At 38.2% G+C, this 17,445-nt stretch overlaps 1 protein-coding gene across 1 annotated transcript in view; it reads right to left on the bottom strand.

Moving 5' to 3' along the window:
* PSPC1 (paraspeckle component 1) overlaps positions 1-17,014 on the bottom strand; it is a 72,711-nt gene extending 55,697 nt beyond the window's left edge. Inside the window, exons 1-2 of the mRNA XM_027588340.1 lie at positions 16,649-17,014; positions 10,246-10,547 (exon numbers count right to left, since the gene is read on the bottom strand). Of these exons, the coding sequence (XP_027444141.1) occupies positions 10,246-10,547; positions 16,649-17,014 (668 nt within the window). The remainder of the gene's footprint in view (positions 1-10,245; positions 10,548-16,648) is intronic.
* Positions 17,015-17,445: the final 431 nt, after the last annotated feature.

Below are 17,445 nucleotides of genomic sequence, written 5' to 3'. Positions count from 1 at the left end.
ATAAAGAAATTTTTTTCATGAGTATTGCATTTCCTGGTGTCATGAAATATTCTTCACAAAATAACTACATACTAATCTACTATAAATATGATCTACTTAATCAATTCTCTATTAAGAAATTCAGATTTGGCCAATATTTTGTTATTAGAAATAAAGCGATAAACCACATATAGTGATATACCAAAACTTTGAGTCAAAATACTTACTTAAAATATACCTCCAACAGTCAAAGAATCTTAAGGTTTTTATACTCAGTAACTAAATCCCTCCCAGAAAGAGTAACCAATTTCCATCAGCGCTAGGAGTTATAAAATACTCAAGTAATTTCACTTTCACTCACTGAGTATTTTTAAATCTTTGCCAATACATTTAAAAAAAAAAGATTTAGTCTGTCTCTGATTACCAACAAAAGATTATTTAAATATCTAGCTGTCAACCTAAAAAATGTGTCTCTCATGAATCAAAAGAAAGCAAAGAACTGTAACTTAAGACTCTGAAGTGGTATCAGAAGCAAAACATTCTTTTCTCCCAAAAAGAAAAATAAAAGCAACAAGTAATTAGCAAATAAAGTAATGCTATGCACAGCAAGGATTTGAGCTACATCATGTAACACAGATTAAGAGGTTGCCTTCAAAGTTATTCTTTATAATTAATCTTGCCCTCATGAATCTTTGATTTTCTAATAAAGTTTGGGTTACCAAACTTCAATTGGTTTAAAAAGGAACCATTTAAGAGGTGCCTGGCTGGATCAGTTGGAGGAGTGTGTAACTCTTGGTCTTGGGGCTGTGAGTTCGAGCTCCATGATAGGTACAGAGACCCCTTAAATAAATAAAACTTAAAAAAAAGGGGGGGGGAACCATCTTTTTAAACTTTTTCCATGGAAATTCCAGAATACATTTGCCCCATAAAAATCTATACCTGGGGGGGGGCGCCTACCTGGCTCTGTCAATGGAGCATGCAACTCTTGATTTTGAGGATCTGAGTTCAAGCCCTACACTGAGTGTAGACATCACTTAAAAAATTTTTAAAACTTAAGAAAAAAAAAAATCTATACTCAGGAAACAAAGACCAACCAAACATTTATGGTCCATAATGTTTGCCACAAGGTTAGTTATTACAGCAAAAAAGGGCAACAACCTAAATGTCTAATAATAGAATGTCTACTGTCCAAAAAAGGAATAAAGTCCGGCATAGCTGTAACAAACCATGTATTTTTAATAATATCAAAAAGACTCAGAATATAACAGTCAGGTAAACTTAATAAAAAGAAAAGGATGCTGGGCACCTGGGTGGCTCAGTCATTAAGCACCTGCCTTCGAGTCAGGTCATGATCCCAGGGTCCTGGGATTGAGCCCCACATCGGGCTCCCTGCTCGGCGGGAAGCCTGCTTCTCCCTCTCCCTCTCCCTCTCCCCCTGCTTGTGTTCCCTCTCTCGCTGTCTCTGTGAAATAAATAAAATCTTTAAAAAAAAAAAAGGATGCTTACTAATAAGGAGAAATTCTTCTATTTATTACAAATAAATTAATCCCAAAGTAGGTTAGTGATGTAAAGGCAAGAGTCTAAAATAAAGTGTCTTGGAATCTTCACTCCTACAAAGCTAAGAGTTTAATAAGTATAAACCCTCAAAAGCCTAAGAGGAAAACAAATCCAAAATGAAGAAATTCTGAAAAACACTTGTCCTGGACTCTTCAAAAATGTCAATATCACAACACCAACATTTTTGTCATTTGGGAAACGTAAGATAAAAGGAAATTACAGGCATAACAACTAAATTCAATGTGTGATCTCTGAATAGATTACAAACAGTTATAAAGGACACTACTAAGGAATAGGAGAAATTTAAATATAGACTGTATATTAGATAACATATAGACATATCTCACTTTATTGTACTTTGATTTACTGGGTTTCACAGATACTGCAGTTTTTTTTTTAGAAATAGAAGGGTTAAAAAAGAAATAGAAATAGAAGGGTTTTGGGAACCCTGCATCGAGCAAATCTATTGGCATCATTTTTTTCAATAGCATTTGTTCATTTTGTGTCTCTGTCACATCTTAGTAACTGTCAGAGAATGTCAAACTTTTTCATTATTATGTTTGTTAGGGTCACCTATTATCAGTGATCTTTGATGTCACTTTTGTAATTGTTTAGGGGGGTGACATGAACCACATCCATGTAAGACCGCAAACTTACTCACTAAAAGTTATGTGTGCTCTTCCTGTTCCGCTGACCAGATGTTCCTCTATCTCTCCCTCTCCTTGGGTGTTTCCCTACTCCCTGAGACACAACAATATTGAAATTAGGCCAATAAACTACCCTTCAATGGTCTCTATGTGTTCAAGTCAAAGGTAAACCTGTACCTCTCTCACTATAAATAAAAAGCTAGAAATGATTAAACTTAGTGAGGAAGGTATGCCAAAAAGCTGAGACAGGCTGAAAGCTAGGGCTTCTCGCACCAAACATGAGCCAAGTTGTGACTGCAAAGGAAAAGTCCTTGAAGTGCTACTCTAGTGAACACACAAATGAGAAAACAAAACATTACAGAGGCGCCTGAGTTGCTCAGTCACTTAAGAGTCTGCCCTTGGCTCAGGTCATGATCCCCGGGTCCTGGGACTAAGCCCCGCATTAGGCTCCCCGCTCAACAAGAAACCTGGTTTTCCCTCTACCCCCTGCTCATGCTCTCCCTATCTCTCTCTCAAATAAATAAAATCCTTAAAAAAAATTAGTGATTACTGCCGATATGGAGGATGTTTCAGTGGTCTCGACAGAATATCAAACCAGCCACAACAGTCCCTTAACCCAAAACCTCATCTAGAGCAAGGCCTTAACTCTCCTTGATTCTATAAAGGCAGAGAGAGGTGAGGAAGCTGCAGAAAAAAGTCTGAACCTAGCCAAGGCTCAGTCATCAGGTTTAAGGAAAAAAGCCATCTCTATAACATAAAAGTACAAGGTGAAGCAGCAAGTGCTAATGAAGAAGCTTTATTAAGTTACCCAGAAGATCTAGCTTAGATAATTAAAGTGGGTACACTAAACCACAGATTTTTTAATGTAGATTAAATAACCTTGTACTAGAAGAAGATGCCATCTAGGACATTCACAGCCATAGATGAGAAGTCAATGCCTGGGGCACCTGGGTGGCTCAGATGGTTAAGCGTCTGCCTTCGGCTCAGGTCATGATCCCAGGGTCCTGGGATCGAGTCCCGCATCGGGCTCCCTGCTCCTTGGGAGCCTGCTTCTCTCTCTGCCTGTCTCTCATGAATAAATAAATAAAATCTATAAAAAAAAAAAAAAAAGAAGAAGTCAATGCCTGGATTCAAAGGACAGGCCGACTATCTTGTAAGGGGCTAACGCAGCCTGGTGACCTGAAGATGAAGCCAATGCTCACCGACCATTCTGAAAATCCTAGGGCCCTTAAAAATTATGTTCAATCCACTCTGCCTGTGCTCTACACATAGAACAACAAAGGCTGGATGACAGCACATCTACTTACAACACGACTGAATATTCTAAGCCCACTGCTGAGATCTACTGATCAGTAAAAAAAGATTCCTTTCAAAATACTGCTGCTCTTTGACAATGTGCCTGGTCACCCGAGAGGTGTGATGGCGATATACAACAAGATTAATGTTGTTTTCATGCCTGCTGACACAACAACCATCCTGCAGCCCCGCAGATCAAGGAGCAATTTCAACTTTCAGGTCTTATTATTTAATAAATACATTTCATAAGGCTATAGCTGCCTTAGACAGTGATTCCTCTGATACATCTGGGCAAAGCAGAATGAGAAACTTCTAGAAAGGATTCACCATTCTAGATGCCATTAAGAACATCTGTGCTTCATGGGAAGCACGGGAAGAGGTCTAAGTATCAACATTAACAGGAGTTTGGAAGAAGCTGATTCCAACCTAACCCTCATGGATGCCCTTCCGCTGAGGGGTTCAAGACATCAGTGGGGGAAGTAAATGCAGATGTGGTGGAAACAGCAAGCAAACTAGAAGCGGGGCCTGAAGATGGGACCACACTGATGCAATCCCATGATAAAACTTTAACGAATGAGGTGTAAAGAAAGTGGTTTCTGGAGATGGACTCTACTCCTGGTGAAGATGCTGTGAAGACTGTTGAAATGACAAGGAACTTAGCATATTACATAAATGCAGTTGGTAACACATCAGCAGGGTTTGAGAGGAATGACTCCCAATTCTGAAAGAAGTTCTACTGTGGGTAAAATGGTATCAAACAGCACCACATGCTATAGAAAAATCTTGCCTGCAAGGAAGACTATTCATGCGGCAAATTTCAATATCATCTTATTTTAAGAAATTGCCACAACCACCCCAACCTTCAGCAACTACCAACCTGATCAGTATTTTTTTAATTAAGGCATGCACATTCTTTTAAACATCATGCTATTTCACACTTAATGAACTATAATTTATAGGTGTGAATATAACTTGTATGTACTGGGAAACCAAAGAATTCATTTGACACACTTTATTGTGACATTCACTTTACAGCACTGGTCTAGATCTGAATCTGCAGTATCTCCAAGGTATGTATATATTGAATAAATGTTAGATTTCTTCAGGATGACAGTTATAACTTTTAAGAAAATATTCTTAACAGATGCATATCAAGTACTGTATTCAGGGATAAAGTATGACGTCTGTACCTGACTCTCAAAAGAATTAGCCAAAAAAACAAAAAATCCAAAACTGTATGTATATGGTGAAATAAAACATGTGTCAAAATGCTAACAATTAATGAATGTAGACACCATATATAGTAACATTAAAAGGTTGTTTTAAAGCGAAAATGTCGGGCGCCTAGGTGGCTCAGTTGGTTAAGCCACTGCCTTTGGCTCAGGTCATGATCCTGGAGTACCGGGATGGAGTCCCACATCGGGCTCCCTTCTCAGAGGGGAGTCTGCTTCTCCCTCTGACCCTCCTCCCTCTCACGCTCTCTGTCTCTCATTCTCTCTCTCTCAAATAAATAAATAAAATCTTTAAAAAAAAAAAGCGAAAATGTCTTTTTCTAACTAAAATTGAAACACATGAGGCACCTGGTGGTTGAGTTGGTTGAGCGTCTGACTTCAGCTCCTGCCATGATCTCGGGGTTCTGGACTGAGCCCCATGTGGGGCTCTGCACTCAGCAGGGAGTCCGCTTCTCCCTCTCACTCAGCCCCTCTCCCCCTGCTCGTGCACACTCTCTCTCTCAAATAAATCTTAAAAAAAAAAATTGAAAAATACATTTTTCTGCTTCTACGGAAACAACCCCAACATCATTTTTAGGGTATCAGTTAGCAATTGCTAAAAACACTGTATCTTGATTTAATTTAACCTATAATGGTCTTTAGGAAAAAAAAAAAACATGACAGGGGTGCCTAGGTGGCTCAGTCGGTTAAGCTGCTGCCTTCGGCTGGGATTGTGATCCCAAGGTCCTAAGATCGAGCCCCATATTGGGCTCCTTGCTCAGCGGGGAACGTGCTTCTCCCTCTGCCTGCTGCTCCCCCGCTTGTGCTCCCCGCCCCTCTGTGTCAAATAATTAAAAAAAAAATCTTTAAGAAAAGAAAACAAAGAAAAGCTAGAGAGAGAAATTTAAGTAGTGAACAGCGAGCATTATGCCTACTCAATTCCTGTGTAGTTCTAAATCCCTATGATACCAATCCTATAAATCACCTGTATTATCCTTGATAGCTGAGATTCAGTCAGTCTGTCAATAAATATTTGATTACCCAAAATGTACCAAGAAGACCGTACTTGGGGCTAGAGAATCAGAGTAAACAAAACCATCCCTGAAGTGTTCTAAAAGACCAAAACAAACAAACGAAAAAGAATGAGTAAACAAATAATTTTAAGAGCTAAGAAGGAAAAACACAATGCTGCCAGAAAGAATTAACAGAGGGAGCCCACTTTAGATAAGGCAGTGAGGAAATTCCTCTACATGAAGTTACATTTCAGCTGATACCAACTATTCAAACAGGGAAAAGAGCATCCTGAGTTCCATTAAAAGGTTTAACTAAAAACAAAGTTCGGAGCAAGAACAGTCTATAAAAAATTCCACCTGTAGCACAAAATGAAAAGCAAGGGATATGGTGTCAGATTAAAATCCACCATTTATTAGTTGTGCAATCTTACACAAATTACTTAACATCTCTCAGCCGGTTTTCTCATCTGAAAAATGGAACAGTGCTATGAAAATCCAACATGTTTATGACTGTGAAGTGACAGATAATACAATGTTCAACACCTTGTTCATTCCCTCAGAACTGTTTTTAAATTATTCCAAAAGCTACCTGTAGGACAAGTATTTCCCAATGCCTGGATGTAACTTTAAAAAAATACCAATTAATCAAAGCCTGCAGTGGAAAAAATACTAACCACATGCCTTGCCTCTTGCTTTATTTCCTTCCTTCCTTCATTAAATAACTATTATTAGCTTACTTTGTGGCCAGCAAAGAGACTACAGACGCTAAGAGAGTATAATGCTAAGCAAAGTTAAGTCAGAGAAAGACAAATACCATATGATTTCGCTCATATGTGGAATTTAAGAAACAAAACAAAGGGAAAAAAAGAGACAAACCAAATAGCAGACTACAGAGAACAAAGAGATGGTTGGGGTGGAGGGGTGTGAATGGGTGAAATAGGTGAAGGGGATTAAGAGCACACTTATTTTGATGAACACTGAGTAAGATACACAATTGTTGAATACTATACGGTACACATGAAACTAATATAACACTGTATGTTAACTATACTGGACTTAAAGTAAATTTAATTAAAAAAAGAACATAGGTGCTAGGACTATAGTGTTGAACAAGACAAAGCCCTTGCCCTCATTGAACTTACATTCTACTGCAGAGAAAGACATACAAATTAAAACAGTAAATGCTATGACAAAAATAAACTGGGAGAGGAGAGTATCAGTGACGCTGCAGAGGGGATGACTATATGAAGATAAAACTACTTCTCTGAGAAGATAACATCTTAGCAAAAGGTGAATAAAATGGAACAAGGCCTGTGATGTGGGGAGCAAGCATTCTCTTAAGCGAGAGGAACAAGACCAAAAAGTCACTGAAGGAACAAATTGGCAGTGCTGTAAAACAGATGTAACATGAATTACAGCTTTAGCATGAATGGTTAACAGTCCAAAACAAACTGAAAATGCTTTACAAATCACCTAACTAAGCTGTGGGGCCAAAAACAAGATGTTTTATATTGTCTTTGATTCCAGTCCCCCAAACCCTAAAATATTTTAATGATCCCAACCAATATAGCAAATGGAAACACTTTATTACTAACAGAGAGAAAAGGAATCAATACAATAATCAACAAAGGAACTTTTACACTAAATGCAGTGTAAAGACTAAGGATGAACATCAAGAACTTTGTTGTGGGCAAACTGAAAGGAAAGGCATGTTAATATGGCAAGCAGTTTAATGACTATTACTTACAAGTATTTTTAAGTAAATGGGAGAGATACACCACATTCATGGAATGGAAAAGTCAGTATTGTAAAGATGTCAATATTCCCCAGAATGACCTGTACACTCAAGGCAATTTCAATCAAAAGCCCAGAATTTTTTTAATTGACAAGTTGATTTTAAAATCAGTAAAAATAGGGGTGCCTAGGTGGCTCAGTCGTTAAGCGTCTGCCTTCGGCTCAGGTCATGATCCCAGGCTCCTGGGATCGAGCCCTGCATCGGGCTCCCTGCTTGGTGGGAAGCCTGCTTCTCCCTCTCCCACTCCCCCTGCTTGTGTTCCCTCTCTCACTGTGTCCCTCCCTGTCAAATAAATAAAATCTTTAAAAAAAGAATAATAAAATAAGATCAGTAAAAATAATCTGAGATTAACGTAACACTGTACATTAACTATACTCAAATTGGGAAACAAACAGGTAGATAGATAAAATAAGTAAGGATATACAAAACAAGAATACCCAGAACAATTTTGAAAAAAGAAAAAAGTTAGGTGATACTACCTAATTTCAAACCTTAGCATAAAGTAATTAAGAAAGTACAGTATTGGTGTGGGGCACACCTGGCTGGCTCAGTCAGTAAAGCATACAACTACAACTCTTGATCTCAGAGTTGTCAATTTAAGCCCAATGTTGGGTGCAGAGATTACTTAAAAATAAAATCTTTAAGGGGCGCCTGGGTGGCTCAGTCGGTTAAGCATCTGCCTTCAGCTCAGGGGCTTCCTGCTCAACGGGAGCCTGCTTCTCCCTCTCCATTCTGCCGCTCCCGAACCCCCCTCCCCCACCGTTCTGCTCTCACATGCTCACTCTCTCTAATAAATAATATCTAAAATAAAATCTTAAAAGAAAGTATTGGTATAATAGACACGCAGACCAATGAAACAAAAGATAATGCAGATTCTTCTTGCCAAGATTTTTGATAAAAAGATAAAAAAGGAGATATCAATCTTTTCAATGACTGGTGCTGGAACAAATGGATATATGTATGGAAAAAAATGAAGTGTTATCTCACATCATACTCAAAATGGACCACAGGTATAAATAAAAAAAGCTATAAAATGTCTCAAGAAAGCACAAGAAAAACTCTGCTACCTTGGGAAAGGCAAAAATTTCATACAAGGATCCAAAAAGCACAAATCATAAAAGAAAAAAAATCATAAATTATACTTCACTTCTGCTTTCTGAAGAACACTATTAAGAAAATTAAAAAGCAAGCCAAAGACTGGGAGAAATCACCATAAAACAGACCTGTATCCAGATGTTTTAATAAGGCAAACCTCCCAATTAAAAAATAGGCAAAAAATTTTGACACTTCATAGAAGATATAAAAATAGCCAAAAAGCACATGAAAAGATGCTAATCATTAGTAGTTAGGAAAATAAAATTTAAACTCATCATGAGATGCTCCTATCACTAGAATATCCAAAAGACTAAAAATATCAAGTGTTGGTGAAGGTATGGAGCAACTAAACCAGAACTCTCCCACTCATCATTGCTGGTAGGAATGTGAAATGGTACAACCATTTTGGAGAACAATTTGGCAGTTTCTTATAAAGTTGAAAATTCAGCCATTTACCCCTAAATATTACCCAAGCCACATGAAAACATAATGTTCACAAGAAGCCTTTATACAAATGTTCATGGTAGTTTTATTCAAAATGGCCAACAGCTGGAAACAACCTGAACATTCACCCACCCTTAGATCACTGGGCAAACTGTGATTATGTCCATATGACAGAATAAAACAGCCATAAAAAAGAACAAAATACTGATACAATGGCATAGGTGAAATCTCATAAATTGTGCTAAGCCAAAGAAATGAAACACAGGTGGCTCCTGGGTGGCTAGGTCAGTTAAGTGACTGCCTTCAGCTCAGATTGTGATCCCAGAGTCCTGGGATGGAGCCCGGACTCAGGCTCCCTGCTCAGCTGGGAGTCTGCCTGTCCCTCTCCCTCTGCCCTGCTCATGCTCTCTCTCTGTCTCTCTCAAATAAATAAAATCTTAGAAAAAAAAAAGCGAACACAAAAGAGTACATACTATTTCATTTACATGAAATAACTAGAAAAGACAAAACTAATTTATAGGAGAGCAGAAAGATCAATAGCTGTGTAGGACAGGGTTAAGGGGTGGAGAATAACTGCAAAAGAACACAAAGGAACTTGTTTGGATGATGAAAATGTTCTCTATTTGATTGTGATTTTAAGTCACATAAGTACATTCACTTGCTAAAACTCATTGAGTTTTACATTTAAAATTGGGGGCATTTTAATTCATGAAAATTATGCATTTATCAATCTCATGAAAAGGTTGGGCATTTCTTTTAGCTGTATCTGTTGAAAGCATAGCATCAAAGCTTGATTCCCTTGAATTTCCAGAAATTCTGTAAACAACCTAACAATACATAATAAATCCAGTTCTGCTAAAACTAAAAAAAAAAAAGGCATTTAAAAAGTTGATTAAAATGTCATTCATCCATTATTTAAATTTAAAATTTTCCTTTGCATATAATAGACATTCAGTCAGCTGAATGAAAATAGTAAAAGAATACATTTCTAAGATTCAAGTATGAATCAATACACAGAAGTCTGAAGTATGACTCCTGACTCCTGGAGATACACAAAAATTTCTTACTTATATTCAGTGAACATTTATTCAACACCTACTTACCATATGCCAAGACAGTATGAACTGTACAAGGAAAGACAGAAGTTCAGAACAGAGAGAAGCCCATTTGCAACTGCAGAGAAGGATGATGAGATGTTTAAAACTTACGTTGTTAGCAAGAACGCCCCATCACCACATCTTTCCAGAGCCTTTCGTGCAGGAGGTTTTGCTGCAAATTCTACAAAACCTTTTCCTGTAGCTCTACCACGATCATCCACAACCACAACGGCTTTCTCTACAGGACCAAACTGGGAAAATGCTTGCTCTAGCAGCTCATTGGAAACAACCGGCGAAAGGTTCTTGACAGTTAGGGCTGCTCCGTGTGTAGCAAAACGAATTCGGAGAGGTCTGCTCTTCAAAATGGTGCCATCCAGCTCTGCTTTTGCAATTTCAGCCAGTGTTCTGGATTCCTTTTTAGAAGGAAAAATCACTTTTTAAAGATGATAGTAACACAAATAATTTTAAATAGTGGTTTCTAGGGAGAAGAGCTGGGTAGCTTTTGGAAAACTGCTGTTAGGGTCACTGTTTTTGTGTCATTCAATTTTGGTATCACACGCATTGTGTTAATTATTCAAAAATAAGTATGTTTAAATACCCAATGTCCCAAGTCATCACTAAAAGATTATCTATTCAGAAATTACCAGCTATTAAATATTCGAAGCAATATCTTTTTTAAATCTCCTCCATATATTAAAAGAAAATCATAATTACTTTTTGAGACCAAGCACCAGTTACTGGAAGCTATTATTGAAAACAGAATAATTTCCCACATATTCCATGCTTTTGATATTTATATCTTAATAAAACATCTCACCTCATCCCACCTCTCCAATGCCAGAAAAATTCCCTTCTCTTTTTTTTTTATATCATCTATGAAAACTACTATCAGATATTGTTAACCACTTCTGAAATACTTTCATGGGCTACACATTTCTCCATTATATTGAGAAGCAAACGTGTACAATCATGGGCTATAAGAGTTCTCTCCATTATAGAGAGAATCAAGTGCACACGCATTTATAAACTAGAAAATACATTCATTGCTGAAACCACTAGGGAACTTCCTATTTGAAGAATTCAAGAATATAGACATCTAAACATTATCAACAAACTGACAAGTTTAATATAGGTATGTTCTTTTTCTTTGTGTTGTGAGAACTCTCCAGGGAGAACTGAAAGTTTTACATGCATTTGTAAGAGAACAAATACACTGTCTTATGAAAAAAGTCTTAAGGTCACAATAGATCCGTATACAATCCCTAAAATATTCATGACATTTAAATTACTGCACTTATGCAAAAATCTATCTACAGGACTAATTTTACAAAGACAAATGAATCTAACCTTTTTACAGATTTTCAAAACAGCTATCTTTAAAAATTACTCTTGGGGTGCCTAACCGGCTAAGTCAGTAAAACATGTGACTTGATCTCAGCATTGTAAATTCAAGCCCCAGCTTGGGTACAGAGATTACTTAAAAATAAAATCTCAAAAATAAATCAGTAAATAAAAATTACTCTTAAATTTTTTTTAATTATTCTTAAAAGTATCTGCAAGCATTCAATAAATATCTAACAAGGGACAGGTACTTTGTACCTAGTATGTCATATAATCCAACAACTTTGAAAGGTAGATTTTTAAAATGCTGTTGGGTATAACTGGGAATGGAAAGAGGAATGAGGAAATTTCATGGGGGTGATGATAGTGTTCTGTATCTTGATAGGAATCTGAATTAAATGTTATTTGTCTAAAATCACCAAACTGTACACTTATAATTTGTGCATTTCACTGTATGCAGATTTCAAATACCTCAAAAAATAATACTGGACTCTAGTTAATGACAAGCATGCCCAAGTGTTCAAAGAGTCAAGAACTGATGGGCAGAGAGAGAGATGAATAGGTAAGTGAAAAAGGCATATATAACAAAACTTAAGACAATCTAGATGGTGGATCTATGGATGTTTATTGCTATATATCTGAAATTCTTTCATAGTAAAATGTTTAAGGGTAGGAGGATAAAGAAAACCTGGTGAGGATTTTCTAAAACCGAAGAGTGGTGGGGCGCCTGGCTGGCTCAGTTGGTAAAGCGTGTCACTCTGGATCTCGGGGTTGTGAATTCAACCCCCACACTGGGAGTAGAGATTACTTAAAAATAAAATCTTAAGAAAATAATAAATAAATAAATGAAATAAAACTGAAGAGTGCTTCCAGAGGGCATCTCCTGTTCAGATTCAGTCATGTATATTCACAACATCACATATTTCTTCCCCAAAGGGAAGCAGGAAATCCCAATTTTTATGTTAAATCAAGTAATTTTTTTACAGTTGGCAATGAATTCAATTTTTAGTACTTTTGGGCCAAATAAAATGTTTATGCTGTCAGGAATTTTCAATACCATAATCTTTCTCCAAAGTTCATACTTTTCATGGTTTTAAATAATTCTACATCAGGGTTTCTCAACTTTAGCTCTCTTGACATTATGGGCAAGATAATTCCTATTGTGGGGGGCTTGTCCTGTGCATTATAGGAGGTTTAAGCCAGTAGAACCACTCCCACTTTTGACAACGAAAAATGTCTCGAGATATTGTCAAATGTCCCCTGGGAAGCAAAACCACCCCATTTAAGAACCACTGCTGTAAATGTGTACTACAGTTATCTGTAAAATCAATTAAAATTATGTGTTTGAAATGAAACCAAAGATTTCTTTACTTCATGCCACAGAATAACGATAACAGGGTAACTTTTACTAAGTACTATATGCTAGCCATTATTTTATATAAATATACATATATACCTATATAAATAGACACACACACACAAAGCTTTCATTATCCTCATCAACAATCTTACAAAGTGGGTTGTTACTATCCCCACTTCACATATGGGGAAATAAGCGTAGACAGGTTGAAGTAACTCGCCCCCAGATCTATAAAGAATTCATAATCTCTACCAATACACCGTAAGTCCCTCCTTCCAGCTAGTGTCCCTGCATAAAAAGTAAAACTATAGACTTTTAACTTAAAGGAATACAAAAAATAACAAGAAACTAAGTGACTACCCCAAGATAGAGACCACTTGAATTAGGATCTCATGATGTCCACTGGACCCTTTCAAAAGGCTCTTTCAAAGCACCTGATCTTTTCTCATTGTTCGCTAGCGGTTAAAACTGACCACTGCAAGAGTACTAAATTAAGTACAAGGAAATCCACTGATGCAAAATGGAAATAGCCTTCAAGTCAATCAACAGAAAGTTGACTGGGTAACTGGCAGTCCACTCACACTGTGAAATACAATAGGGTCATTAAAAATCAATCTAATGATACGAGACGATGTCATAGAGATATTAAATGAAAACCTCAAATTACAAAATGTGTACAGTATGGTTTGCTATGGAAAAATCACACCAAGTTTAACAGTGACTACATTTAATGTGTTAGGGGGCAATCTTTCACTAGAATTAAAATTGTAATAAGAAAATTACCTGAACTAAAAGAGCACTTTAAATTATAGGCTGGACAGGCCCACTAAGGAGATTCTACATCTTCTCCAGTATTTGACATTCCATTAAGAAGCACACAGCATTTCATTATTAAAAACAAAAAAGGGGAGAAGGTTTAGTCCGCAATGGCTAAATTAGTGTAAATTCAGTTGATTTTTAACTCTTTGATTACAAGAGTGGTTCTCAAACCTTAGCAAGCATAAAAATAACATGGAGGGCTAATTAAAACCCAAGACTATTGGGCCCCAAGCCCATAATTTCTGATTCAGTACATCTAATCTAGGGTGGGGTCTTAGAATTTGCATTTCTAACAAATTCTCAGTTAACAATTTTTGAGATGGTCTAGGGTCAGTCGGCATTGCTAGCCTGAGTGGTAGGGAAAATAATATAAGTGGCCATCTGCGTACACTAGTGAGAAATGTGAATCTGCTGGAAAGGAACCAGTTTTGTGAATCACCGCTTCAGAAGTCTTGTTTACTAAAGCTAAAAAAGTAGGGGAGGAGGGAGATAAAAGCAGAAAGAGAGTTCAGGTCAAACTTACACCAGTTTTAACTATATTAAACTAGGTTTAAAATGCACCATCGGGACTCCTGGCTGGCTCAGTCTGAGAAGCATGTGGCTCTTAATCTCAGGGTTGTCAGTTCGAGCCCCTGACTGGGTATAGAGATTACTTAAATAAATAAATAACCTTTTTAAAAAATGCACAACTTCTCAGTTAATTTAGCCAATCTAATGTAACCACTCGAAACCTAAAAAAGCTTTTGGGTCTAAAATTCCACAAAATGTACCTAAATTAAACACAGTCTATTTCAACCCTAATGTACCATGGATTAGGACCTTATGAGGAAATTCTACATATATAAGAGCTCAGAAATATTTAAGGCTTTTAAATGTACCTGTTAATCATAGAGCTCAGATTAAACAGTAAAGTTATCCATAAAGCCAAATCTTGTAAGCTAAATTCTAATTTCCCACTGACATATTTTTAACATTCCTACACAAAAAATACAGCATGATAGGTTTGGAGGAGCATATCCCAAAGGAGCAGACAAGGGCCTTCTCAACTCCCCATTTCATAATCCCATAGACTGTTTTTTAAAAGAAACTAAAAGCAAATATCCACTAGCCACATGTAGCTATTTAAATTTAAGAGTAAGTAAAATTTAAAGTTTAAATCCTCCAGCACAATTGCTACATTTCAAGTGCTCAACAGTCACATATGGCTAGTAGCTACTACATTGGACAGCACATAGACATAGCATTTCCAACATTGCAGAAGTTCTATTGGACAGGGCTAAAACCCTAAAGGAAAAAAAGGATTATGAGTAGCTTTAAAGATAGAAGGAAAAAGATTTTTCCACGTCAAAATGTTTACTATTGGCTTATTTTTTAAGTGTAAAGCTTCCCAAACAAAAGGAAATGCAGTCCTACCATTCTTCCTTCAGAATGTCAACTTTAGAACAGACCAACAGGGTGCCAGACGCTAAAGAGTATGAAAATGTTAAATAACATCTTTTTGGAAAGTTTACTAAAAATTGCCTAAAATACTTCATTGTAGAAACCTAAGTTCCTTTAACATAACTTCTGGAATTATATCAAAAAATAATTTTACCAAATGACAGACTGTTTCTCTAACGTCCAAAAGATATTTATAATTTTATGTTCAAAACGCACTGATTACTTAACTTCAATTTTAAGGAAATTTCCAGATCTTATTAATACTCTATGAAGATTTACCCTTCTCTTGAAGCCATTTAGATTTTAAATGGTCAAATGTTCTCCCTAAAAAATACAATGTCATTAAATTACAATCAGTTCTATCTACATATTAAAGTTTTGCCTTGGCCAATCATGAAGAGAACCCGATTTTCAATGTTAAAACTCCAATAAGAAAGCTTCCACAAACTGCCATGCACATAAAATTTGAGGGTCAAACTAGAAAGGTAACACAACACAAATAAGCCCTTGTGTAAAAATATCTCCAAGAAAAATATTTTGTTGGAAAAAAAAAAATCCAGCATCTAAATACGAATTACAATAAAGCTGTATAACTGACACTGATGGAATTCACCACAAAGCACATAGGAAAACTGAATAAAGTAGATATTTTGGCCTATAAGAGTAAACCCCCGCTATGTGAATTAAAACAAAAAATGTAAGGGAGGCACAATTTTTGCATGTTATTGGAAAACTTTTAAGACTTAGACTAAAAAGTATAAAATGTGTACTCTCCTAGCGTTAAAATGTGCACGTAAAATATAGAACAGTATATAATTCACACACACCCCCAAAAACGTGGAAACGTCCAGAATGTTTAGGAAGAGAGCATCCTACATAGATACGAAACAATTCAACACCGTCCCAATGTTGCAGAGTTTAAGAACTAGGCAGTTAAAGGTGGGCTGCGCTGAGGTGAGGGAGAAACAAAATGGTTTACCGTTAAACATGCAAGTCTGGTTGCAATCAAGGAGATGATTTGGAAAATTTTTAAGAAGCGAGTCCGCTGGTTGGTCCTCCATGCCCAATGATATTTCTGGTAAGACCCAAGCTTCCATTCAAATTCGTATCTAATTCATTTCCCTTAACACAATTGTGCCTGCAAGAAGTCTCACCCCAAAACGTTCCTGACCCTTGTTGGAACCAGAGAACTAAAACCTATTGGGCCGGGTTAGCCGTAGCCTATGTAGCGCGGGGCAATCGAAGCCGGACGCGCGCAGAGCAGAAAACGCTGGCGACAGCAACCACGGAGCGATGGGAAACCGAGCCGGCTAATCGGAAATACCCGGCTAAAACGCCGCTCTGGGTGAAAGGACAATCCAGCGCGGCGGGAAAGATAAGGACGGGAGGCGCCGCGATTTTCACAGGCCACAGCAAAGGCCGCAGCTGGGACAAGGGCTTTCTCCAAGGCGGCTGAGTAACGTGGACCGCTGCCGGCGGCGCCGGGCTCCTCTCAGGGGCCTCGCTTCACGCCCCCTTCCCCTCACACCCCCGCCAGCCAGGTCCGACACTCACCAAACGGATGAAGCCAAAGCCACGGTCCCGATTGATGAAGACCTCACTGGGCTCGCCGTAGCGCTCGAAGAGCCTCTTGAAGTCCTCCTCCGTAATGTCTGTGGGCAGGTTCCCCACGAAGAGGCGACAGCGTTGCGTGTACGTCTTTTCGCCCGGCTTGAGGAAGCTCTTGATGTCAATGGTGAATCCCATCTCTTCATCGGGGTGGTCCTCCGGGGGCACGGGAGCAGGTGGCGCCGGCTCCCCCGCCAGCGCGAGGGCCATGGCGGCCGCCGGCTCGCTCTCGCCTGCCGCGGACTCAAGAGCTCGAAGGCGGGCCGGGTTTTTCTCAATGCGTACTTGCTTCAGGTTTCCTCTTAACATCATCTTAGTGAGTTCACTTCAGATACCGGATATAATTCTGGAGCTATACCGTATCTCTGTATATACCTAGAGAAACGGAATATAGAAGGAAAAGAGAAGACGGCTAGTTCGCCTAGCCCGCTGCCTTGCCTGATAGGACTCACGGCCCGGGTAGCCGCACGTTCAAAATGGCGCTGCCACCAGCCGCAGTTACAAGCAGAGACGCCAGCTGTAAGCCCCGCCCCTCCGCAAAGGCCGGCGCCGGAACCAACGCGCCTGCGCATTATTGGCGCCAACGGCACGATAACTAGCATGCGCATGAGCACAATATTAAATGAGCTGTGGAGCCAAGCTACCTCCTAGGCTTCGCGAAATGCGGTTTCCCATCCTTCTAAATTAGCGGACTGTTGGGTTGCACTTGTGAGAAAAATTGTTATGTGTGCACCCAGCGTGTG

This window comes from Zalophus californianus, chromosome 3 (assembly GCF_009762305.2).
Source record: "Zalophus californianus isolate mZalCal1 chromosome 3, mZalCal1.pri.v2, whole genome shotgun sequence".
NCBI lineage: Eukaryota > Metazoa > Chordata > Mammalia > Carnivora > Otariidae > Zalophus > Zalophus californianus.
Note: the sequence above shows the minus strand (reverse complement) of the source record. Positions and strands in the feature narration are given on the sequence as shown.